Source organism: Topomyia yanbarensis, chromosome 2 (assembly GCF_030247195.1).
Source record: "Topomyia yanbarensis strain Yona2022 chromosome 2, ASM3024719v1, whole genome shotgun sequence".
Taxonomy (NCBI): domain Eukaryota; kingdom Metazoa; phylum Arthropoda; class Insecta; order Diptera; family Culicidae; genus Topomyia; species Topomyia yanbarensis.
This window is the reverse complement of record NC_080671.1, coordinates 400377964-400405930: the sequence shown is the minus strand read 5'-3', so window position 1 is coordinate 400405930 and position 27967 is coordinate 400377964. Positions and strand designations below refer to the sequence as shown.

General features: G+C 40.6%; 1 protein-coding gene across 1 annotated transcript in view; it reads right to left on the bottom strand.

Moving 5' to 3' along the window:
• Nucleotides 1-457: 457 nt before the first annotated feature.
• The window catches only part of LOC131684923 (neuropeptide CCHamide-2 receptor), a 142187-nt gene continuing 114677 nt past the window's right edge, over nt 458-27967 (bottom strand). Inside the window, exons 3-6 of the mRNA XM_058968176.1 lie at nt 6200-6419; nt 5960-6129; nt 5537-5851; nt 458-5409 (exon numbers count right to left, since the gene is read on the bottom strand). Of these exons, the coding sequence (XP_058824159.1) occupies nt 5175-5409; nt 5537-5851; nt 5960-6129; nt 6200-6419 (940 nt within the window). The 3' untranslated portion in view covers nt 458-5174. The remainder of the gene's footprint in view (nt 5410-5536; nt 5852-5959; nt 6130-6199; nt 6420-27967) is intronic.

The following is a 27967-nucleotide window of genomic DNA, read 5'->3' as shown; positions in this document are numbered from 1 at the left end:
GTAAAAACGTGATTGTTCCAGGATTCATGGCGCTTTCTTCACGAATTTGGGAACCATTTTTTCCGTGTAGTTTAGATGAGAAATAATAATCGATGATCTACGAAGAGCACTTCAATTTGTAAGAACAGTACTATTTAATTGGATTTATAAGATTCATCTGAGAATTAAGCGACCAATACCATACCTCTGTGCCAACAGACCGCTCTTGAAAGAATTTGTATGGTAAAATACTTCATTATCTAATATAAAAGAGTTTGAGCCTCTCTTGAGCGTTGCGAGTAACTCTAGGCTCATTTATTGACTAAAGAAATTCGGCAAACAAAATAAATTTCAAAATATATCAGTTTATGAAATTGTGTTGATGAATTCACTGCAATAAATTACCATTTTCTCCATGTCCATGTCACAACTTGTCGTACAACCCCCCCCCCCCCCCCCCCTAAAAGCGTTACGTAATTTATGAATGGTCCCATATTTTATTGCTGACATCCGCCTAACTGACACCCGGCAAAGTGACATTCGGCCAAACAGCTTTCGGCCAAATGGACTCAAATGTGATTTGCCCGAACAACATCCAGTCAATTGACACGATCGACCGATAATTTGTCGGATATTGGAATTCCGTTAGAAATTAGCTCGAATGATGATCACGGGCGTTTAAGTCCGTGGGCATAGAGCGGGATTGAAACATTTCATAATATATTCCAAATTTTTCGTTCTCAATAAATTTTTCCATTTTTACAATTTTTCGAATTTCAATGTTCCTTTTTGCCTTTCGTCTTTTTCAACATTAAACGAATATGTTGTTTTTATTTATTGTTTATTTTATCCACGTGTTCAATTATTTTGTATTATTTTCTCTGAAACATAACTTTCCTAAATTTTGGTATTATTTTCATTTTTAACTTTTTCCAGCTTTTGAAATTTTTAGAAGAAGATCTATGTTTTTCTACTGTTTCTATTTATTAACATTTTATTTTTTTGTAATTTGTCCTTTGCAATGGTTACTATTTTTTCTTCTTTATCCATGTCTACAATTTTTTCATGTTTATTTCTTGAATTTCGTCCTCCTTTTTATTTCTCTTTTACTATTTTTTTGTATTTGTGTAATACTTTTCATTTAAGCCTTTTGCTGTCTTTATGTTAAATTTTTATTTTTTTATATCCATTGAATCATTTTTTTTTCCATTTTAGGTCGTATTATGAAGGTGTTCATTATTTATTCCTTATTTCTAAATTTTCCGTTATATTTGATTGTCCTGTGCTTTCACTTATTTTTTTTTCTTTTTTATGTTTAGTATAACTTCAATTCTTCCATTTTGATTCATCGATCGACTTTATGATTTTCATTCTTTGTTGTGTTTTTTTTTTGCTTTAAGGCTTTTTCATTTGTCTCAAAATTCTCTCCATTTAGTTTTTACCCATATTTACATTTTTTCTTCGATGATAAAGGTTTATCTTTACGGTCATGTGCCTCTTTCAGGTTAGAGGTTTCGCTTTTTAGAAAAATCTCTAAGCTTTTTTGTGCGTATTTGGGGATCAAACCCAGATGAACTGCCTTCAAAGCAATCGATTTTCCAACTACGCAATGCCCGCGTCTCCGTTTTAAATTGTCATGTTGTTTCACCACGAGAAACAAATGAAAAACGTATTTTTGAAGTAGAATACTTCAAACGTTTCAATACTGCGGCCCCGTTTCAATGCTTTCTGCCAAGATGTTTTCCCAGTTTTTAAATGCGAATAACTTCCGTTGGACTGAACGAGATCGCGATATCTTTGCACTACTCGAACGGAAATACGTACACGTATTTTGTAATCAATTCTGCAAAATGTACGACTACTATAAATGAAACTAAAACAGACTTTCAGAAAATCTTTCGAAATCGACGAAAAAATGCAAAGCCTTTTTTCAGACAGAGTCGTCAAAACGAAGCATCTAAGCATTTCTTCACACATGGGATGGTATTATTTATTAAATTTATACAGGTCCCGCGTATTCGTTTTATATCAGTCGTGGCTTACCTGCTAAACGAGCAACATGTTGACAGTATAGTCCGGACGGTACAATAAGCGGTAAATGCTATGGGTTTTCGACTTTTCTTTCCGAGACCCGGAAGGGTAATCAGTCTAAGCCCCAAGCTGCTGGTCTGACCAACGGCAGCCGGTGGGGCGAGCGCGAAAGGCCTCTTTTGGGTTCTCGAGTCCCAGGGTCGTTAAAGAGATGGTAAGGAAGTGTTCGGACTTTGTTAATAACGGGATTCGAGGGTTAGTTTTAAACGTTCTACGGGACGAAACGGGTCGATGGCGGCGGAGCGGGAGCGGAACGGGCCCAGACGATTGGCTTTGGTCCTTGTAGCAATGGTCATTTGTTGCACGGTTTACCTTCACCGTAGCACGCGGCGGGACGATACGAGAGCCTACGCAGGGTAGCGAATGGTTACTTCGAATCACGATTCGAACAGGTTTCTCCAGAGGCACCAATACCAGGCAAGTTTACGACTCTCTGGTCACAGTCTATCGTTGTCCGCAGACCACCTCGTTCTTGGCGATTAGCAGATGGAAGTTGTGGCGGAATTTCCCACCGGGATCTGCGACGACGGTCTCCTTTACAGGGCGCGATTACGGCGAGAAATCTCTTTGTCCGGTCTTGGTTAACCCTTTCATGCCCAACTTTTTTAGTGCATGTAGGGTTTCAAAACTATTTTTACTTGAAAACGGTGGGGTCAAGAAATACGAAAAGCCTATTTTCATAAAGATAAGTGCTTCCATGGCAGTGCTAAAAGCTGGTCAATTTTTACCTTCTAATGCTCAATACAATTCTCCTAGAATATATACAGTAGTCTAATTATGTGGAAAACGTAGCCAACGACAGTCTAAATTGATAAGTTTTATCAGTTTTCAATAATATTGCACCATAATAAAGGTATAAGAAAAAATCATTTTCCGTCGTCAACGTAAACTGTCCCTGGCAGCACTGCTCCATCGAAATCCAATCAGACTAATTGCAATAACTTTAGTTCTAAAGCTGATCCTTGTAACTGTTAATACTCAAATTAAAGGCAATAATCACATTAATGAGCCTTACTTGTTTTTGTTAGCAAATCTCAATCTCAGCACTCAAACTTGGATTTTTACGAAAAACGATGCGTTCATATCCACGGACCAGTTACAAGGGACCTCCGTCTCGTTTTCTTGGCTCCAACTAGGCTTTCGATCCTCTCCTTTCAGTTCTGTTCCCCTATCCAACATCCGGTCCACTCGTCTAATTTTCCTCTCATCTCATTTTCTCACTCCCCAAAAGCACCGTGTTGGGGTTTTTAATTTTGATTCCCACTGGTTTGCATAGCCGGGAGCAAGTAGGGTTCTAAAACCTCGTCCCTACTCCCGCGCATATCAAATCGGCAACTATATTTTTTCGGCAACTTTTTCACTTTCCTTCGTTTTTGCCATTTTGATTTATTATTATTAAATGTCATTCTGTTTTATTCTCTTATTACTATTTTGTGCATTCGTAAAATGCCTTTTAGCTAAGTTTTTTCCCAGTATTTCCATTAAAGTTTCGTTTTTTCGTCCATCTTTGTCCAACATAGCAAAAAAAATTCAATTTTGAATGATATTATGGAGGGTTCTATATTGTTTCCTTATTCTCAATTTTCCATTAATTTTGCTTGTCCTGTTTGTTAATTATTAAAATTTTTCCCTTTTTTGCGTTAAATAAAACTATAATTCTTCCACTTTGGTTTGTTTATCAAATCGATTGGCTTGTTTATTTGCATTCTTCGTTTATGTCTTTAAACCCTTAAAAAATCTTCAATTTTTTCAAGTTTCCATTTACATTTTATCAATTTTTATTTATGACATTAAACATGTCTAACTCCACTATCTAGGGCTAAGCTAAGTGTAATTCTAAAATCAAAAAAAACTAATATGTAATGAAACTATGCAAGGTTTGCACGCTTCCAACTCATCTATAACTATATGGATTTTAATCACTTACACACCAACCGATTCAGAAACATATAACTTGAATATTGGTAGCAAATAATTATCAGATCAATAAAAATAGCCACGACGAAGCATTTTCATGAAGAGCCATCAATAGGAAGCACCTAAGTGACTCCATCAAAAACGAGAGTTTATAAAGAGTCTGGTGCTGCGTGTCTGTTTGAATTATTTATTGCTAGCATGCCAAACGAGCAACATCATGTATTTCACATTACTTGAGGTACACAAGATATAGCGCAATGTGTCTAATAAGAACGGAGACAAGGAGACTTTACCAACTAGCCCCGGGCTCCTCCACTCTTAGATTTTTGCAAGTACTTTTTCATTAATACAGACCTTAATTTGGGTGTAGATTTCGCTTGGGTGTTATTGAGTTTTTGAATTCTGACTAGAAACTTTCCGTGTGCGTTATTTTCTGCTTTAAATATATCGTCTAAAAATTTGATTTAATGAGCTATGACTATCACGCACTCGTTATAAACGAATGGAGACACGTTCTTGTCTGAGTCAGCGATCTCATTAAACTATAATTACTCAACCCAATCATACTCATAAAGGAAATGTGTGCGAACACCTGCAACAGCCAATAAAGCGAGTGACTTAAATACATTAAGCAAACGTTTGTAGATGACGCAGCGATTGATGGTATGTAGCTGAGGCGCAACCGCCTACCTATGTGTGGCAAACAGTTCAGCGGATACCAATAGTGAGCCACTGATTCCCAATGCATATCGATTTTGCTCTAGCTGTCTGTTATCCGTGGTACAATGTATAATCTGTGAGCTGCGCATGACATTCTTTTTCAAAGTTCAAGAAACCTCAAAAATACTGCAATTGTACAATACTGCCAATTTACGCTAATCGGTTCAATCTGAATAGAAGTAAAACTCCATGAAACTAAGGAGAAACCCTTCAATTTGGACTTGTGAAAATACGAGTCTTCACCGACACCGCACAGTCCGCTCCATCTTTCTCAGCTAGATTTCTCAATTGCGCTACGGTTCTACATTAAAGCTTTTTTCCTCCACTGTACTAAGCGGCAGACTTCTGGCGGTGTCGGCTCTCCTCCACGGTAGCTATGTCCGGCTTGACTTGAAACTGGCACCACCATCACCGCAACCGGTTCCATTTTTACCACTCTGACAGTACACCATCAGCCGAACGCTGTCTCACCTTTTCGTGCTCTGAACCGAGTGGACCGAGAGCGACTTCCGGATGCTGTGGTTGTGCTGTGACCGGCGGATCGTTGACACAAAGCTCGTTTCGCAGGCGTTCCCCGCCGAGGACATTCCGATGCGTCGCTGAACCGTCATCTGCCGGCAGCACAGGTAGCGGTGAAAGTGCTGCCGAAAGACACCGGAGACGCAGTACAGTGCGACCGGGTTGATGCAGGAGTTCAGGAAGCTGGGGGAAGAGAAAGGGACAGTGTTTCAGACCAATATCATTCCCTGAGCTGCTTGTTGAGTTGATTGTGCGTGAAAATGTCCATTGTCATGATATACTAATTGGAATCAAATCCGATTAAACTCACCTCAAACAGAACCCGGTTATTCGCAGAATATTCCAGAAGTCATCATACTCATACTCCGAGTTAGGATTCAGATGAAACCAAAGCTGGAACACGTGATGCGGCAGAAAGCAGATAATGAACACCACCACGAAGGTTATCACCATCCGGGCCACATGACGGCGTGCTCTAGCCTGGGAGCGGCTCTGTGGGCCGGCATTCTCGCCGGGCATGTCCCGTGCGCTAACGTGCAATCGATACGCCATCAGGATGTACAAAATGCCAATTATCGACAGTGGCAGGAAGTAGTAAACGGCCGAGTTGACGACAGTTTTGTATCTGTTTGTCAGCGGAGAGACATTTAGTTTAAATTTCTAATTAAACGCCACAGAAGCTAATTACTAGGAAACTAATTACTGAAATGCATTTACCCACGAGGGCACTTACTTTGAGTACGCAACGGAATCGTTCGTTCGTTGTCCGAACGGCGAACAGTATTCGATTGTTTTGTTCGGAATTTCCACGGCCACCACGTCGGAAATGATGGCGGATGGGATGGCGAATGCAATCGCCAGCAGCCAAATCAGTACCGCCACAATAACCGTCACCGGTCGGGTCTGTTTGAAATAGGTACATAAGTTGTGTCCTCATTTGATAAGCTTAAAGCTCAGATCAATTGTTATCTACCTGTAACTTCCGGAGTGGATTCACAATGGCACAGTACCGGTCGGCTGCCAGTGCTGTTAGTGTAAACACCGAAACACCAATGCTGATTTCCCGGAAGCACTCCGTTATGCGACAAACGCTGACTCCCCAGGGCCACGATTCCAGAGTGTAGATGAGGGAAGCCGATGGGACACATACCAGAATTACCAGCAGATCCGCCAGAGCCAACGAGAAGATATATCTGCAAAAGGAAATTTTGGATTGAAATTTAATTCACTGGTAGTTAGATAGTACTGCAAATATCTAAATACAACATGATTTAATTTAGTGCCGCAAAATGTGAGTGCAATTAAAATGTTATTTCATCTTTTTTATTGGGACTTGTATAGTTTTAAGTCTGTTCATGAATACACGAAAATCGATGCAATCTTCAATTGCAACGATTATGTATCATTATAGTTGGTAAGTTAATTTTTAAGATCCGTTTAGTTCCTTCCTCTACTTGATAAGTAGATTCCTGCGTTCAATCTCGAAAAATGTTTTCCCAAGTGTATGGAAAGAAGCTTCTATAGTTCCTATTTATATGGTTGGAATGGCTGCAGCGACTTGGCTTTCCTGGATGGGTAACCAGATGGCTGCATTCTTATCTCTCACAACGATCCGCTTTCGTTAGACTTGGCACCACACGCTCAAGCGCATTTGGAACGCCTCAAGAAAGTCACCTAAGGTCGTTTGTCTTTCTCTTATTCATCAATGACCTCTCAATTGTGCTACGGTTCTACGTTAAAGCTTTTTTCCTCCACTGTACTAAGCGGCAGACTACTAACGATGTCAATGATCTCTGCACCCGCATCAAGTCTGGAATACTACTCTACGCTGATGATCTGAAAATCTTTCTATCGATTGCCCGGGACTCGACACTGCTGTGCTGCAAGATGATATAGCCAATATAGAGGAAGGGTGGTTGCCAGAGCCACGAAATTTCAAAATCAGTTACCTATTTCTGCTTGCATTTACCGAAACCGACATTTAGATTCAACGCCTCCCTCATTCATTCACTTTCCAACTGACTGAAATTTCATGCAGAATCGAATGAGTGCAGATGAAATATAAATTCATTCACCAACCAAAGCATTCATTTGTTATTATGTCGACAGTTTGAAGGCAAAAGTTGGCATCTTCTACATTTTCGAGCATAAGTGAACTGCGTAATCTATATCTGATGCACTTTTGCTCAATAATCCCTCTCAGAGCCAGCATAAAAACAAAATTCACTTTGCTTCTGAAACCGAACATGTCCGAACCTGAATGCGCTGCGCCGGGAGAACGAATGACGAGAGAAACGAACCCAAGAACGAACCAAATATTTCATTCATCGCAGCGAGCATGAATTGATTTTCGTTTTCTTTCAAGTTCACGCAGAAATGTGAATTTTTTTAGGCTCTGGTGGTTGCTGAATGGCATGCCGATCAACGTCGATAAATGTAAGGTGATACGATTCAGATGCTCAGCAACTCTAAAGCATTGCAAACATACTCTTCAAGTCTGTGTCATCGAGAAGGTAGATTCTATCCGTTACTTGGGAGTGGTATTTGGCATAAAACTTCGCTTCGCCGGCCACATGACTGCAACAACGGCGAAGGCTTCATTCGTTTACGAGCGGTCTATCGAGAAGCAAGTGTTTTTCTAGTCCGTCAGTGTTAGATAAAAAATCGCTTTATTCCCCGTTCAAGGTTATCTTGCACACTCTTTACCTCTCGAGGTTTGGACTTTTTTCTTCTTTTGTGCGTGTGTTAACCGTTAGGCCGTCCTCAGCCTTTTGTTCGCGTAGTGAGGATTGAACAATAGCCAGCTATATAAGCTGGACTGGTGCGTCGTGGGAAACAAATTTACAGATAAGTAAAATCTACCTCTTTTCACACATTTACGGCTTATTCCCGTCTGCGTGGGTGCTAACCCCGTGCGTTGACGGTGTCGATGGCTCCCTCCCCGGACGGCCAAATGGAGGTCGAATCGACTCTCAAGGCTCTCCCCCGACCCAAACAATATCCAGAGCTCTCGACCGGTCCCTTTGTGGTCTTCTTTCGGCCCAAAACAAAATCGCTGAATATATTACAGATTTGAAAAGACCTGACGGAACGGTTCTCGGCTGTGACCGAAATAAGAAAGGTTCGCTCAGACAGGGTCAGGGTCGTGTTGGCTAATTCAAAGCAGGCAAACGATGTTGCTTGCTGCGAGCACTTTACGAAGGACTATCACGTGTATATTCCAGCTGTAAAAGTACAGTCTGAAGGCGTTGTCATCGATGAGAGTTTGACATGCGAGGATCTGCTGCAGTACGGGGTTGGCCGTTTTAGAGACCGCATACTTCAGCCAGTGAAAATACTTGAGTGCAAGCGCACCCAAGAACTTCCTCCGGAGGAAGAGTACAGCTTTTTGGCTGGCTTGATTCTCGACAGTGCGAATCAAGCTCAGACTAAGCCAGTACCCGGCGCGAACATACAAAAACGTTCTCCCAATCCCTGGTGGGATAAAGAGTGCTCAGACGTGTATGCGGAGAAGGCCGCCGCGTTTAAGACCTTCCGGAACGACGGGTTACCCTCAAGTTTTCGACAGTACGCGACGTTAGACAAGCGAATGAAGAGTTTAATGAAAGCCAAGAAACGCGGTTATTGGCGCCGGTTCGTCGACCGATTAACGAGGGAAACATCGATGAGCACTCTTTGGGAAACAGTCCGACGTATGCGAAACCGAAACAGTACTAACGAGAGCGCGGAATATTCAAACCGTTAGATATTCGATTTCGCCAAGATGGTTTGTCCGGATTTGGCCCCGGCACATAAGATCTACCGCGCCCGTCCCCTCAAGATAACGTGAACGAAACACCTTTTTCGATGGTGGAGTTCTCATTTGCTCTCTTGTCGTGTAACAATAAAGCTTTAGGGCCAGACAAAATCAAATTCAACTTGTTGAAGAATCAGCCAGACTCTGCCAAGAAACGCTTGTTGAACTTATTTAATAAGTTTCTCGAGGCTAACATTAGCCCACACGATTGGAGACAAGTGAAGGTCATCGCCATCCAGGAAAACCAACCTCCGACCACAATTCGTATCGTCCGATCGCAATGCTGTCCTGTATCCGAAAATTGTTCGAGAAAATAATACTATTCCGCCTCGACAATTGGGCTTACTGTCAGATACACAATTTGGCTTCTGGAAAGCTAAATGGACAAACGATTGTCTTGCGTTGCTGTCAACCGAATTTCAAATAGCCTATGCTAGCAAAGAGAAGATGGCATCAGTGTTCCTAGATATTAAGGGGTTTTTTGATTCAGTTTCCATCAACATTCTTTCAGAGAAGCTGCGCCAATATGGCCTTTCATCGATTCTAAACAACTTTTTGCTAAACTTGCTATCTGAAAAACATTTGCATTTTTCGCATGGTGATTTATCGGCCTTCCCCAGGGCTCATGTCTAAGCCCCCTTCTCTACAACTTTTACATGAATGATATTGACGAATGTCTTGTCAGTTTCTGAACGCTAAGGCAGATTTCAGATGATAGTGTGGTCTCTGTTACAGGACCCAAAGCCGTCGATCTGCATGCAACATTACAAGATACCTTGGACAATTTGTCTGCTTGGGCCCTCCAGCTGGATGTCGTGGGTTCTTCACGGAGAAAACTGAGCTAGTTGTATTTTCAAGGAAGCGTGAACCAGCACAACTACAGCTTCTATTAATAGGTCAAACTACACGGAAAACCGATTCATCACAATTTCAACTAAAAAATTAGTTGAGTTTTTGGTTTCGTCTAGTTAATATTTGGGCGAACTAAATTTTTGTTGAAAACAATAATCCAACGTTGTTGGTTTGATGCTGTCAGTTTCAGTCTGGACACGAACGTTTCATCCTAGCACAAAACTTAAAAAGCTAAAGCACAAAACTTGAAAAGCTACATGAGCTAAAGCTTGAAACGCTTGTCTCAGCTTCTAACGCTTGTTTCAGTCCAGACACAATTGCATATGCCGTTACACTACCTTTTCAGCCAAGACACAAACGACTAGAATTCAACTAATCTCATTGTTGAATTAAACTGCATCATCGTAAAATACAACATAGGATATTTCAAACGTTTTGTTTCACCGACCGACGGATGAAAGGTATGGAATTAAATTGTTGAAAAATTCCGTATGTCAGTAATTCACACGTAAATATAATACAGAGTTATGTTTCTCATAATGTTATCTTTTTATAAACTGCAATCTTAAATGAGACGAAATAGCCAAAGGTATTTAAGGATTGTTGGAAATTGATTGATTTGAATTTTAGAATAAAGGTATATTTTTTTTCTATTTAGTCACAAACACTATCCAGCACTACAAAAAAAACTTCATACTTATTCCACATCTAGTTTGGAATCTCAAACGATGAAAAATAATTATCATATTACATATTACATTGGTTAATAATTGAAATGTTACTATATAATCGACTAAATCCGAAATAGAATGATTTTGACAATTTTCGACAATACTTTCAATTTTCAGTGCACATGTATTGAAAAAAATGTCAATAAAAATCATCCCTTTATTGAAATGTTTTTAAAGAAAAACTAGGTAAAACCAAAATGAGGTCAGTTGAATTTCTGTTTTTTTTGTGTACTGGTTCAGGTAGTTGCGTCCAGGATAAAACAAGCTTTCCAAGCTGAGACAACTACCGTGCTTAACCGTTATGCCCAGCGTGTATGAACATAGTTGCTGTCGATACCTTGATGTATTTCAGTAAGGTGTGCATCTTAGCTACTTGCTGTCATTTCGTATGATGTGCGTCTTGAATCAAAATCAATAGTAATTTTCAATAACTATTATTTGAGAATCTCTCAAAATTAAGAGAAAATTTAGTTACGTTATTCATTTTTCTGTTGAAATCAACTAATTAGGAAAACAAAAATTTGTTTTGTTATTTTCTTCATCGAATGGCTTTCAGTGTATCGCTCAGGTCTTCACAGTAAAATATCTCGGGGTCTGGTTCGACTCTAAAGGAACCTGGGGATGTCACATTAGGTATCTGAAACAGAAGTGCCAGCAAAGGATCAACTTTCTCCGTACAATAACCGGAACATGGTGGGGTGCCCACCCAGGAGACCTGATCAGGCTGTACCAAACAACAATATTGTCGGTGATGGAGTACGGGAGTTTCTGTTTCCGCTCCGCTGCGAACATACATTTCATCAAACTAGAGCGAATCCAATATTGTTGTTTGTGTATTGCTTTGGGTCCTTCGCTGAAAAATCTATTTTGGGACCTCTCATATCGATTGTTCATCCGAATCTTGAACCCGTTAGTAATTGAAAACTTCGAGATGTTTGTCGAGCTCAATTCTCAAACCCGATTCATGTCCTTGTACTTCGATTACATGGCAAAAATATCAATTCTTCTTCGTATTATGAATGCATGAAAGACGAGATTCGTGGAATGAACCAAGTGAACCCAAGCATCTTTCATAGTAAATTGCGAGAAGTCGACTGCAGAAAGATGTTTTACATCTCAAGCCTCTACGGCTCCACTGGCTCCGCATATCCAATCAAAACCTCACCGCCTCATTCAAACTCAATGATCCTGGTTCAGTTTACGTCGCAGAACTTGCTGCTATTCAGTACACCCTTGGGATCATTGATACTTTGCCCACCGATCATTACTTTATTGTCTTGGATAACCTCAGCTCAATCGAGGCTCTCCGGTCAATGAAACTTAGAAAGCACATTCCATATTTTCGGGGAAAAATCTGGGAGCGTCTGCGTGCTTTGTCTGTAAGATCGTCTAAGGTTACCTTAGTTTGGGTTCCCTCGTATTGCTCCATGCCAGGTAATGAAGAAGCGGACTCTTTTGCTAAGGCGGGTGCTTTACAAGGTGACATATATGAAAGACCAATTAGCTTCGGCCAATTTTTCAGTATTACTCATCAGAGAACCCTCGAAAGTTGGCAAACTACATGGAGCAATGGGGAACTAGCAAGGTGGCTACATTCGATAGTCCCTAAGGTATAGACGAAAGCATGGTTCAAAGGGATGTATGTGGGTTGGGGTTTCATTCGTGTGATGTCTCGGCTCATGTCCAATTACTACACGCTGGATGCTCATCTCCGACGTATTAGGCTCGTGGATAGCGGTATCTGCATAACGGTTATCACGATATCAAACATATTGTCTAAGCAGGCGCCAAGTACTGTTCTGCCAGATCTCAACTATTCGATTCCCTTCGGGCCCGAGGAAGATCACCCACTGTCCTGGTTCGAGAAGTACTGGCAAGCCGCGATCTCCTCTATATGTCGTTCGTATACACCTTACTAAAAACATTCAATATTCAGATTAAACTGCCCCTCTTATTTTTCTAATCATTCTCAGAAGTGCCCTCTTCCGCCTACCGTACCCCAACGATGGTCTGATGCGACTCCAAGACGAGACAAAACATATGTCGAATGACCCAACAACACGAGACCTACAGCACAACATCTCACGCGCAACGCGGTGTGTTGCCGATCCGTATCTGAGCCATACTACGAAATCGTCTGGAGGAACCCCTGCCGGCTCGAGGAAGACCGCCCGACGTCCCAATACATGATGCATCCGTCCGAATCTGTTGTCCTTACCGTTGATTCCCGATGCCGGAAACTGAAAGTTGATATCTCCCCCCCTGTCATCCATGTCCACCCTCTCTCCCCTGTCTCTGATACACAGATGTAGGACTTAATTCCCTCCTCCCCCTTGAATATCTTCGCAAAACTGATGTGCCCCCTGTCTTCTAGTTTTAGTTGATCGGTATATAATCTCGTTAAGAAATGCCCAACAGTACCACCACTTAAAAATAGCCCGCCTTAATTAATCCCCCCTAATCTCAATAAAATTGAACCACCTTTTCTAGTTATTTCTAGTTTGAATATGCTTGTAAAATGTTCCGCTTCGTTAATAATTAATTACATACTCCAATAATCTGCCTTCTAAAAATCCTAAAGTGCATTACTATACAAAAACACACAAAATGGCACCTCCCCCCCAAATCTTACGAATATTATATTATTCCCTCTTGTATATGTATTCAGTTTCATTATAAAAAAAACAAAATAATTTTTAAATGTGTAACTCCCTAGTTTCACGAAATTCAAAATGTAAAACAAAGAAAAAATGGCACCTTCAAGCTAACGCAAACGTGCCTTATCAAATAAACGAATTGGATAAAAAAAATAGTTTTGGGTGTAATAAAATAAATACGCCCTGGCAACAATCTTGGAATTCGAGTGAAATAGGTCATTTCTGTCACTCAATTTTCCTAAGTGACAGTCCTAAATATTGGAAGAATATTTATACAAACTTTCTCGTTCAATGTCAAATCATTGTTTATGTACAGTTTTCTTTATAGCAAGAGATGTACTAAGTAATAGAGAAGTTATTTTCAAAATTATAATGAAAATGCTTTTATACTACGTTCACACTACGAGTTAAAACGTGTTTTAACGCTATCTTGATGACAATTTTCTTGTTGCTAATTATTATAACATGTTTTAACTCTGTAGTGTGAACATATTATTAGGGTCCAATATAAAAAGATTCTAATGCCTTTTCAGGTACCAATCGACGATGAGCTAACTATGCAAAATTATAGCATCGAGACAAGCTATACATTTTTTAATCAAGATGAAGTATGGCTAGAAAAGTTTAATCATTTCTTTATATATTTTTCCTAGAATCTGCAGCACATATATCAACCTCATCACAATAACGACAATATACGCTGAACCGGAACAAATTCCTCTAGAACTCGATGAATGTGATCAATTTATTTGATCTCCTACAGGTTGTTGCCAACAATTCTCTATCTTAAACTGCACGCAATTGGACGGGAGGGTGGTTATGCTTATTCCCACATTTAGTACCCATTCCTTTTGATAAATAAAGTATGGGCAAGCTACGACTATCCATATCGGTAATTGGGAATACATAAAAGTTGATTGGGAAAGGATGCTCGTTTTGCCCCGTCTGGAGTGTTCGGTTCCCTGGTGGAGCTCTACCTTCTCATACGCGTTATAAAGTCAGAATATTTCAACACAAGCAAATCCGATTTTGTGCTGCGATTGCGATAGTGTCTCTAAAAGCCCAAAGGAAAGAATATTTCTCCAACGAGTGATGTACTGATGTTGAAACTAAACCAAAGATTTCAGAGTTATTTAGAAGCTCCTGCCAGTAGCTTGAGAAAAGTCAAATACATGTGTGGGCTATAACGCGTTTGAGCTGAGAATACAACAAGCTACGAATATAAGCAGCATCCAGAGAAACGCCAAGTGATTGAACGCATATCGTACACGATGCTCCACAAGACGATTCTACGTCGATAGCAAACATAAAGAACAAACAATGTTCGTAATAGACAATAAACATGTAGACGTCTGAAAAATGTTCTTGTTCCTAATTTTAGGTCTTCAGTTCACAGACCCGAGGCTAACCGTGTATAAATGAAAATTAATTGGTATTGTTCAACGGATAGCATATTCTACCTCTGCGTCTTATCCGACCAAAAAAGGAGAAAGGAAAGTTTACGGCAGGGACATTTCTTAGTTGCACTTTATTGAAATTCTCTGTGGTACGGTAGGAGGAACAAAACTTTCGTACCGTGTTAGAAAAACTAGATAAATGCAAGGAGTAAATGGCATCATAGACATCCAGTCTAATCAAGCTAGATAGGAAACCCGCTTCGAAACATGATTGCTTCCCATTCTACTAAACTTATCTATACTAGTAGAAACCGCAATTAATTAAGCAAACTTCGTCGCGACGACATGTCTGCCAGTGAAGCATATTGCTCTACATAATATTATCCCAACGCAGCTGTAGGCGTCTTCGAAAAGCTAGGCAAAACAATCTGTCGCTCATTACGAGCCGTGAAATAGAGAGCTCACCCGTCAGGATGAAGGATGTGGGATTTCCGGCACCAATCCTTCTGGTTCGCATCGAATCAAGCTGTGTGAAAATCGGAAAACTTTTCTCCGCCAGCAAGCAACAACATGCTTCGAGGTCACCCGTCTTGAGCCTGCAAAACCCGTGAAGATTCGGTCGCTTCTTGACAATGTGTACTTCTCGGAAATTTTGAGTGGATATTTGTCGTTCCCATTTACCCCCGTACCCTGACGGATTCGACGGACGGACGGACGGATTGAGTATGCTCGAAGCTCTCTCGGCGAGCCGGCGAGCTGGAAAGTCAATCACCAATCGGCTGCTGCCGCCCCACTGTCATCCGTTTCTCGAATGCCGAGGACGTGTTTATCTCACTGAATGCAAACAATGGTACCTACTATGTCGAAGAATAACAGCATCGGGGAAATTCAATTATGGTCTCAGCCCTAAGGCGATTTGTTTTCGTTCGAAATGAATTTTCAATTTCTCTCGCAGCGAGACTACCGCGCCAGTGTCGGGCAAAATTCGATTGCAACGTGATTGGGATCACGGCGGGATTCCGACGTGCAGCTACTTTAAATAGGTCAAGCTTTTAGACAAATTTGAAAGAGCAGGTAAAGAATGCAGCTTTTGGTATTTTTTGGACAATACGGATTACATACAAGCAATATAAAACACCAAGAAGAAAACAAAGAATTTATGAAAATTATTTATAAAGCAAAAATCAAAGTCTAAATAAATGTAAAAACGAACGAGAGCGAAACATGCATACAAATATTGACAAAAATGAAAAAGTTGAATACAACTCATAAATGAAGGAACTTTTAAACGATAAATCTAAAAAACACGAATCAGAAAACCGGAAAACTGAAAATCAAAAAACAGAAAAAATGGAAAACGAACAAATCGTAAATAGCCAAAAGACAAAGTAACAGAAAACAGCAAGTCAGCAACAAATAGAACAATAAATACAAAGAAATTGAAAAGAAGAAAATAAAGGGTTGTGTACGTGACACGACCACGATGACATGAAAAATGTAGTTTTTTTTTAAATCCCTGCAATGTAATTCGCGAATGAATCAAAATCTATCAAAACTATCCACTCATCTGAGGACTGCAGAATTTAGTAAAAACATGCTGCATCATGTTCTAGCTTACTCTTCAGCTCCTGTATGTTACAATTTGCTATAGACCCTCTCCGTTAAAACATAATTTATTAACGTATCCTTAACAGCAACAAAATTCTAAAACCTAATACAACTCCATGCTCAGTACGAGCAAATCCAGTTTAGTCCGCCCGTGCTTTAGAAATACCTATCTACCAAAGCATGTTGTCAGATGCCTTAGTGATAAAAAACGCAAATCGTATATCTGAAATATGAAACGTGTGTGCCAATCGACCCTACGTACCTAGAAATCGCCGAAAACATTTTGGCATGAGAATTCGTCAACCCAACGCACACACACAAACATAAAAATTAGTTGATTTGTTCTAAAGCACGTACACTAACAGCACACACACACATATCGCACCCTGCAGTGTTGAACTTAATTCAAAACCAACCTGCCCTCCCATATTGCTATTCATCGTGCGACTCGAACCTGTCGGATTTCTTTACTCATGCGTGTATGCAAAGTTTCAAATCGCACAGCAGAGTGAACAGCGCACGGTAATTTTTGAAATTGAATACACTCCCTTATTCGGAAAGGCTCTCCTGCCCAGTGAAGGCCTAACAGTGATTGAAAGCTGAAATTTTAGGGATTTTAGTCATTTCACCATTCATTCAAATTAAATCCGAACGAACCACCCCAATTAACCAGGTGTCGTATAAGGATGACCAACAAAAATCGTACCAGCATACAATTTTTATCAGAATCGTATAATGATACACCGCATGTATACTAGAGTGGGACATGGTTATATAAAAAAAATAAAATTTCACTCCGAGTAACTTTTCGGGTTCCATTTAGCTCCCAGAACAACTCTGCAAATTTTTAGTTCGATCGGCGAAACTATATTTTTGCGCCCACTGTTTAAAGTTCACATGGGATTTCGTATGGGGAAAACGTATTTTGCAAATTAATTCTTCCAAGAGTCGCCCGTTACCTCCTAAAAATAAGTGGATGTCTGATTTTAATAGGAAATTTGTCAAGGAAACAAAGTCTAGAAGACCACGAAACAATCTGATTCTTGTGGAAAAAGTTATTAAGCAAAAACCGATTGATGCCCTGAAGATTAATGAAAATTTCACTTTTCATAGCGGCACTGCTGCTGACAGTCAAATTATATACAAATTTTTCAACTGTCTCTTATTATGAAGACTCAATTTATCCCTCAAAACTCTTGCGAAGTGGCCAAAGAGTATAGATAAATGATTTAGACACATTAAGAAAAGATCAAAACAAAATTGCATATAATTGGACAACCAACAACAGTGGTGCTAGAAAAAAAAAATATTTTATCAATCGTCAGAGCATCAATTGGTTTTAGCTTAATAATTTTTTTCTCAAGCATCAGATCGTTTCGTAGTTTTCGAGACTTTGTTTCTTTGTTAAATTTCCTACAAAAGCCACATAACGGTTTATTTTTAGGAAGCAATGGGCTAGTCCTGGAGGATTTATTTTGTAAAAGTTTATTTTCCCATATAAAATCCCATGTAAACTTTAAAGAATAGGAGCAAAAATATAGCTTCAGGGAAGAATTTGAACAGATGTACCCAAAACATGGTACCCACATTGTTGCTCAGAGCTGGAATCTATTTTTTGTCCCACCCTAATGTATACGCATTCTACAAAATTTATCTTAACTAGTGCGTTGTGAAGACTCTTTTACGATTCTCGTATATGAGTACAAACTAAATCATATAATGTATCAAAAGAATCGTTATTAGTGCAGTAATAACACAATTACGACTTCATACTTAGAACTATGGAAATATAGACAAAACTAATTAAATAGTTAAAATTATGAGGTTTTTCTATGTGTCGTTTATAAACAGTTTAGGTTAATTTCAAGATTGGAGCACGTACTTATGTTAACAGAATAAAAGATATAAAATGCGTGGATAGTATTCACAGAACTCGAAACATGTTGAAACTATAGTGTATCCTAAATTAATTTTGAAAACGTTAATATGGTTTCTATGATTTGAGAAATTTTGCAAACAATTTAATTAGGTATCCATTGACGAAAACTTCTCATTAAAAAACTAAAAAACTCTGGGGTTTCTTACGCCAACATGTATATATATTTTTTTTTATTCATTTCGTTTATTAGATAGGCACCAATGCGTTAGCTTGGCGGTGCCAAATTCTTTTGCTTTAAATTTTTTATATTTTAAAACTAGGAGGTTACAATGTTGAAATATTTTTTTAAAAGAGAAAAATTTTACAGCTATCTTAAGACTAGAAATAAGATTCTATATACAAGAGAGGGGACAAAAGATTTTTTTTATGAAAAATTTTAAAACAAGGAATTCAATAGTAATAGTTTTTTAGGAAATATTTACAGTTATCTTAAAACTAACAATATAGTTTGGTACACAAAAGGGGGAACAAATATTTATGAGAAAACAGGTGTTTTAAAACTATTCTATTTACAAGATGGGGGACAATAATTTTAACAAAGAGGTAAAATTACAACTATCTTAAAACTAGGAATACGAAACACAATTTTAAACTTTTTTGACGGAGACTTATGCTTGGTCAAGATATTCAGAGGGGGGCTTATTTACAAAAGAGGAGAGAAGGCGTAGATGGTGTCCGGGAGAGAAGAGCAAAACTTGCAACTTTCAGGCAAACGGGAGATCAGCGAAACAAATTAGCGCCTCAGTCTAGTAGGTCGGATTGCCGGATGGTATTCTTCGGACCCGCGGGGAATCCTTCAAAAGTCATCGGACCTCGAGTCGCTCTCGCTTCAATTTCCGTAGTGGTAAGGGCGACGGTGGTTACATAGTGGTACTCTGGAGCTGATCGGTTCCACAAGGCAGTAGGAAACTTCTAAAAACGAGAAATAAAAAGAGAGGGGCTAAATTGGGATATTTATCGTTTTTATGAAAGTATAAATAAGGGACATATAGGGGAAATCACGATTTGCCAGCATATCTCGGACTGGGACATTGAGCGGTCTACCTCGGGCCCGAAGGGAATCCTTTAACTGAGACCTGGCGTCCAAATACCCGGCGCATACCCAGACAACGTGCTCGATGTCGTGATATCCCTCGTCACAAGCGCATAGACTACTCCCCGCAAGCCCAATACGCCGCAAGTGCGCATCTAAGGTGTAGTGGTTGGACATAAGTCGGGACATTACACGAATAAAATCCCGACCCACATCCATCCCCCTGAACCAAGGCTTCGTTGATACCTTTGGGATAATGGAATGTACACACCAAAAAAATCTGAATTTTATCGTTGACGTAATTGCAAACATGACACAATTCAACAAACCGTAATTTACGAAATGACGGAACATTACCATGCTCCGTTTAATTTTACATGAAACATATACTTTACATGCGCAATGACATAAAATTACACTTCCTACCATTCAGAACAAATGCTGTATGAGGAGTAAAATTACATGATTTACGAAATTCAACGTCATGTAAAATTAAAATCAAACGTAAAACTAAGTCATATTTGATGCTCGTATATGTCAGAGTCAGGAGACGTAAATTAACACTATTTTTTCTAAGTGTGTAGCCATCGTCCAAGTTCACCATTGCTCCACGAAGTTTGCCAACTGTTGAGTATCCTCTGACGACAAATACTAAAAAAATCGTTGAAGCAGATTGGTCTTTCGTATATGTCACCATTTAATGCGCCCACCTTTGCTAATGAGTCGGCCTTTTCATTGCCCGGGATAGAACAATGAGAGGGGACCCAAACAAAGGTAATCTGAAAAGATTTTTCAGATAACGTACACAAGGACTACCGTATCTTCCCCAGAAAATACGGGAATTGCTTTTTAGGCTTCACCGCACGAAGAGCCTCGATAGAGCTGAGGCTGTCCGAAACGATGAAGTAGTGATCTGTGGGCAGAGTGTCGATGATCCCAAGGGTGTACTGAATTGCAGCTAACTCTGCGACGTAAACTGAAGCGGGTTCATTGAGCTTGAATGAAGCGGTGATAGAATTGTTGAAGATACCGAAGCCAGTGGACCCATCGAGATTTGATTCGTCAGTGTAGAACATTTTGTCACAGTCGACTTCTCGGAATGTATTATAAAATATATTGGGAATCACTTGCGGGCGCATATGGTCCGGGATTCCACGAATCTCTTCCTTCATGGATGTGTCGAAGAATACAGTAGAATCAGAAGTATCTAGGAAACGAACACGGTTGGGAGTATATGAAGAAGGATTAATGCTCTGTGCCATGTAGTCGAAGTACAAGGCCATAAATCGGGTTTGAGAATTAAGCTCGACGAGCCTCTCGAAGTTTTCAATCACCAACGGGTTCAGAATGTCGCATCGGATGAGCAATCGATATGAAAGTTCCCAAAATCTATTTTTTAGCGGAAGAACGCCCGCCAGCACTTCGAGACTCATAGTATGGGTCGAGTGCATGCAACCCAAGGCAATGCGCAAGCAACGATACTGGATTCTCTCCAGTTTGATGAAGTGTACGTTCGCAGCGGAGCGGAAACAGAAACACCCGTACTCCATCACCGACAATATCGTTGTTTGGTACAACCTGATCAGGTCTCCTGGGTGAGCACCCCACCATGTTCCAGTTATTGTTCGGAGAAAATTGATCCTTTGTTGGCATTTCTGTTTCAGATACGTAATGTGACATCCCCAGGTACCTTTAGAGTCGAACCATTCCCTGAGATATTTAAATGTGAAAACCTGATTGATCGTTGCACCCATTAATAAAAGCTGGAGTTGCGCCGGCTCACGCTTCCTAGAAAAACAATCAACTCAGTTTTCTCCATGGAGAACTCGATACCCAGCTGAAGAGCCCAAGCAGACAAATTGTCCAAGGTATTTTGTAATGGTCGTTGCAAGTCGGCAGCTTTGGGCCCTGTAACAGAGACCACCCCGTCGTCTGCAAGATGCCTTAGCGTGCATGAATTGGCAAGACAATCGTCAATGTCATTCACGTAAAAATTGTAGAGCAGCGGACTTAGACATGATCCCTGGGGAAGACCCATGTAGCTAAATCGCGATGTTGTTAAATCGCCATGCGAAAAGTGCATGTGCTTTTCAGACAACAGGTTTAGCAAAAAGTTATTTAAAATTGGTGAAAGACCATGCTGGTGCAGCTTCTCTGACAGAATGTTGATAGAAACTGAGTCAAAAGCCCCCTTAATATCCAAGAAGACTGATGCCATCTGCTCTTTGTTAGCATAGGCCATTTGGATTTCTGCAGAAAGCAACGCAAGGCAATCGTTCGTCCCTTTGCCTTTGCGGAAGCCAAATTGTGTATCTGACAGTAAGCCATTGTCGAGGCGAAACAAGATCATTTTCTCGAACAACTTCCGAATATAGGACAGCATTGCAATCGGCCGATACGAGTTGTGGTCGGAGGCTGGTTTTTGGATGGCGATGACCTTCACTTGCCTCCAGTCATGAGGGACAATGTTACCCTCAAGAAACTTGTTAAATAAATTCAACAAGCGCCTTTTTGCAGTGTCAGGCAGATTCTTCAGCAAGTTGAATTTTATTCTGTCTAACCCTGGGGCGTTATTGTTGCACGATAAGAGAGCAAGTGAGAACTCCACCATCGAAAACGGTGTTTCGTTCGCGGTATCGTGAGGGGACGCGGCACGGCACGTTTTCTGTACCGGGACAGAGTCCGGACAGATCTTCTTGGCAAACGCGAATATCCAACGGTTTGAATATTCCACGTTCTCGTTGATACTGTTTCGGTTACGCATACGTCGAGCCGTACCCCAAAGAGTGCTCATCGCTGTTTCTCTCGTTAACCCATCGACGAACCGGCGCCAATAACTGCGTTTTTTTGGCTTTCATTAGACTCTTCATTCTCCTTTCTAACGACGCGTACTGTTGATAGCTAGCGGGTAACCCGTCTTCCCGGAAGGCCTTATATGCAGTTGACTTTTCCGCATACAGCTCTGAGCACACTTTATCCCACCACAGGGTGGGAGACCGTCCATGGGTATTCGCGCTGGGTACTGGTTTAGTCTGAGCTTGATTCGCACTGTCGAGAATCAAGCCAGCCAAAAACCTGTACTCTTCCTCCGGAGGAAGTTCTTGAGTGGATTCGATTTTAACGGATATCGCGGTCGCGTAACTTTTCCAATCAATATTCCGTGTGAGGTCATACGAGACATTGATTGTTTCCGATGGTCTTGAACCGTTAGCAATTGAAATCACGATAGGCAAATGATCGCTACCGTGGGGATCAGGGATCACCTTCCACCTGCAATCTAACTGTAGCGATGTCGAGCAAAGCGATAAATCCAACGCGCTTGCGCGTGCTGGTGGAATCCGCGTCATTTCTCCCGTGTTTAAGATGGTCAAATTGAAATTGTCGCAAAGATCTTGAATTAATGTTGATCTATTATCGTCATGAAGACAGCCCCATACCGTACCGTGCGAGTTAAAGTCTCCCAGAACTAGCCGCGGTGCCGGTAAGGATTCCGTGATATTACAAAGCGTTCGGTGCTCTACCGAGGCTCTAGGAGGAATGTAGATTGAAGCAATGCAAAGGTCTTTACCTTTGATTAGAACTTGACAAGCGACAATTTCAATGCCTGGTGTCGAAGGGAGGTTAATTCGGTTGAAAGAATAGCACTTTTTGATCCCCAAAAGTACTCCTCCATAAGGGTTTTCCCGATCCAGACGGATTATATTAAAGTCGTGGAAGTTGAGATTTATATCGGAAGTTAACCAAGTTTCACATAATGCGAAAGCATCACATTTCAAACTGTTTAGTAAAAATTTGAAGGAATCGATTTTCGGGAGGATACTTCTGCAATTCCACTGTAGGACAGTGATCGAATCAGTGACCTCGTTTGATGACTTAGCCATCGAAGGATACGATCGCTGCAAGGAGGGGCCATTTAGCAGTCAACTGTTTCAAAAATGTTTGCACCATAGGGAGAAAATGTATCAGAATGCTTTTAAGAGGATCAGTAACATTGAAAGCTGTGAAAATTAAGTCCACTATGTCAGAAAATTTCATTAGTCCGCTACTGGACTGAGTATTTGTTTGAAAAAAGGGAACACTTGGGGTTTTTGGTGTCCCTGGAAGTGGTGGATACTCCTTGTTAGAATTAAAATTTCCAAGTCCTGGAGCAAATTGCTTCGGCTTTAGTACATCACTTCCGTTGGATTTATTGATTGTAGTTGGCGCACTCTGAGTGGACGACACCTTGGCACCCTTACGAGGCAATCTAGGGGAAGCTAGATTTCTCCTCTTCCTGGACTCCCCTGGGTTAACCAAAGATGTTCCCTCTTGTGGGTCGTCAGATTCTTGCTCAACGCCAGCCAAAAGAGCAAAGGAATTTTCGGAAGGGACAGATGGTGAAGCATTCTCAAGAATTTCTGCATAAGAGCGCTTCGAGCGTTCCTTAAGGGAGTGCTTAATTTTATCCCCGCGCTGTTTGTACGCGGGGCATGATTTAAGATCATGCGGAAGGCCCCCGCAGTAAATACACTTTTCAGTTTCTCCACCGCAAGCGTCATCCTCATGTTCTCCCTCGCATTTGCTGCACCTTTTCTTATTGCCATAATAGGTGGCTGTGTGGCCCAACTGCTTGCAATTGCTGCAGTTCATTACCCGCGGTACAAACAGGCGAACCGGTAGACGAACCTTATCCAGGAGGACATAGTTGGGGAGGGAAGACCCGGAGAAAGTTACCCGAATCGAGTCTGACAATGAATAAGTTGTCTTATTATTCTCAGTTTTTGCTGAATACAATTGCTTGCATTCCAGAATCTTCACATGTTCAAGTGAGGGGTCCTTAAAGCAACCAACTCCATACTTCAACACGTCTTCGCACTTCAAACCCGGTTCGGCGACGACCCCGTCGATCTCCACTGCCAAACAAGGTATATACGCCTTAAATTGCTTTGTAAAACGCTCGCAGCGAGCAATCTGGTTTGCCTGGTCGAGGTCATTCACTAATATGCGTATTTTATTAGCTCTAACACGTGTTATCTAAGCTACGGCCGAGTAGTTAGCAGTCAACTCCCGTGAGATCTCTAAAATATTAAGCGATTTCGTGATGGGCCGGAAATAGACCAGCCAGGGTCCATTTGAACTGGGTGGGTATGTTTTAATACGAGGAGGACTGAGGGAATCAGGGGAGGGAGTAATTTCGGGTTTATCCGGTAAATCCATGGGAATATCATTCCCATCCAATGTTACTTCGCCCTCGGCCATTTAGGCACGAGGATAGCACGTGGTGTAAACGAGAGATGAAACTTATATTCAGGGGAAAGCGATCTAAGAAGTAGCGACAGATCGGGGGAAAGGGAAATGAGAAAAAAAAAAAGATTCTTAGCTTATATAGCGGCTTGTACGGTTATTGAACTATTCACTTCACCAACCTAGGCACCGGCGAACAAAGCCTGCCTCAAACAATGACTGAACATGTATATATGTTTCGTAGGAACGAGGCAATTTAAATTTATTTATATAATTACGATTTATTTAAAATTTAATGTGGGATTCTCTTCGATTTTTTGGCGAACCGCTTTTTTACTATAGTAGAGCAAATGATAGAAAGACCTCGAAGAACTTATACGAATTTGACATTAATTGGATTATTATGTGTACATATGGACATATATCTACTTTTTCATCAGTACAAGGAAGATGTTATAATCAGAGCCGTAGCGTGCGATTGGCCAGGTTGCGCCTTCCAAGGGCGCCAGCCTCACAGGGTCGCTGGAATCATGACCAGCTTTTTAATTTTTGTGAATATAAATCATGAAATAAATCAAGATAATGTGCCATCACCAAGTGAACTGAACACTGAAAAAGAAGAGAATGTAAACACCAAAGGGTTGCAAAACTAATGCAGTTTTTGCTTGTGGGGAAACTGATTCAAGTTCTAACTCCAACTGCTGTTTCAACTGACCCACATGAGGATCGTCAAAGTGATACTCTTCTGAAAGAACATAATGGTTCGTCGTGGTGACTGCATCTTTTTGGTTTTTCTGCAAGAGTGCTTAGATCGTATTTAAAGAGAACGCTTTAGATTTTTAGGTTCCTACACCCAAAATGAATCTTTGGGAGCGAAATGCACCTGTTTTTTCGCTCTCGAACTGTGAGCGAAAAGCTCCCAAATGGTACGTTAGTGTTCAACCAACCTCATACTTGTAAACTACAATATCGTAGCCCATAGCTACACGCTGTCAGCTACACAGTGCATAGATAACTTGAATAACACATACCAACGTCTCCATGCTATCCCACTTGTGATCGCTGTTGCAATGATGAGAAGTTTATATCTGAGACGAGACTTGCAAATATCAAAGAATCGAATGTTAAATGCAGCCGGGGAGTACTGTCAAATGCAGCCAATCCATTTAAACTATGTGAAGCAAAAAGAGAGGCTATGTGAGACGAACGATAGAATGAACAGAAAAAAAAGAAAAAGAAAACATCTATCGGCAAGTCCTGTCCCAGGTTTATATAGCTCATTCGAACGGCTACTCATCATGCATTGTTACGGCCTAGGGTGTAAATAGGCGTTTTAGCGAGTAGATGTTTGTCGGTTCTAGTCCTGCTGCTTACCCGTTAATCTTTGTTTTCTAGTAAAACATAGTTCCCCACACATGCAATTTTTTTTGTTTCGAGTGTGTGTCATCGATTTTTTTCGTGAGCGTTGCGCTCATCCCGAACTGTGCGCGAACAGTTCAATGTTCAAAACGGATTGCTTTTGGTAATGAGATTGTGAGTCCAAAAACAATATCTGAGCGCGCCGTTTTGGGTATAGATTATATTAACTCTCTCATAATAGGCATACCTAGCATTCTCAATGCAAGTGTCATCCTCACGATTATCGGTGAAACAACCGAACAGGAAGACGATTCTTGTCGAAGAAGACGTACTTAAACACCAAAGTTCACCCGATACGAGTTTGAAGGGACATACAATTTTGTCCCATCCTGTGCGATTTCCATTCAAAAACCTTCGCTCAATGAAACAAAGTGCCCTTGAAACAGCCAACCCCATGCTTCAGTAGACGCACGCACAATTTTGAATCGGTGACCCCACCGTCGATCTCAACTTTGTAAGCGAACATTTAGGCGCGTTAGTCCTTCATACAAGTCTTGTCGCCACTAACGTCATTTGCTTTGCTTTAGACAGAATATCCAAATTCAGAACTTATCTGGGCGACCTTTCGGGATATCTGTCACTGTTGAATATGTCTGCGTAAGTTATAAATTATTCAAAATCTTTACAATACTTAGCGGATTATCCGAAAGAAGCTCAAATATGGTTCAACCGAGTTCAATCAATGTTTTAAACGGGAAGTCAGAATAGGGGTCTTTTCAGGAGAGCTTATTTATGCTCGGGCCCAAAACCCGGCGCAAAGTGAAAACTTATATAATACGAAGGCAGAGACAGACTAAATTGAAAGCCAAAGGGCAGTAATGCAAACATGTGGTAACTCTGGGGGTCCGCAAGGGATGATATTCCCAACGGTTTTTAACAAAAACTGTTTTGTGAAGTCAGCAAAACGTTTTATGAATAAGGAAACATCCGACTGCATTACTTTGATCCTCCAAATTCACGTAAGAACTTTGTGTTAACGAACTGAAACACCTGCTCCTCCAGTTTGTGTCAGTGGAATCTTATGCAACGTATGTTGTATTCACATGGCTATGTGAATTTTTTTGAATGGCTATGTGAATATTACTTGCTGCAAATGCCTTTGTGGCCACCGCCTTCGGAGAGCGGAGACATTTCTATGTACACACGAAATCATTGCTCAAAAGTCTAACCAAAAAGAATGACAAAGTTAACATCAAGGGGACACAAAACTAAGACTTCGCCAAGGACACCAGAAAGCCACGCTACGGCTCTGGTTATAATATATGAGTTGATTAAAATACATTTCGGATATCATTAAAAGTATGTTATGATAGTCGAGTTAGTTATTTCCCGTTTGCATAGACAAAGTCGTATATCAGAGTGGTATAATAATAAACGTTTGGCCCAAACTAACCATACCCATCAAATGATGTATGGGGTATGTCGCAGGAACGTTGTTTTTTGAATAGTAGTATTCATTCCCTGTAACTCATTCTCAGATAGTTTTGCTGTTTAAAATACAGTAATTGAATATTTTTTTTGGAAATAAATGCACGTAGAAACGTTTATGCCCTATTGAAAAATTCCTCTTGTATCACAACATTACAATCCCCAGAGAAAATCATGAAGATCCATAAAGCGAACACAACTGCAAAATTTCATTCGAATCGACGATGGTCATATTTTGCGATCGGCCGGTTTATCATGGAATTAGATTCACAAGCGTGTTGTGAAAGCATTTAAGCGGAATCCTAATGTTTCGGTCAGGGATGTGGTCAAAAAGTTAAATCTGTCCAACTGTTTCGTGCAGAGAGCAAAGGAGGGACTACATATGTACAAAGTGCAGAAAGGCAAAATACGGTGGGAAGCTCACAGGTACGGAAACTGTAATTATGAGATTTCCGTCAAGGTGGACTTCCGGAAGCTTCCGGGGCTACAGTTCTTCACCACTCAGCTGAAGTTTGATGTTCCGAAGGAAGTAAGCAAGCCGAAAATGCATGATTTGGCAAGCGATCTGCTCATGTGGCATACACAGTGCGCCGTTCGTGACTACGGGGACTATAAACGGGGTGATCTACCTCAAGGAGTGTCCACAGAAGCGTCGGCT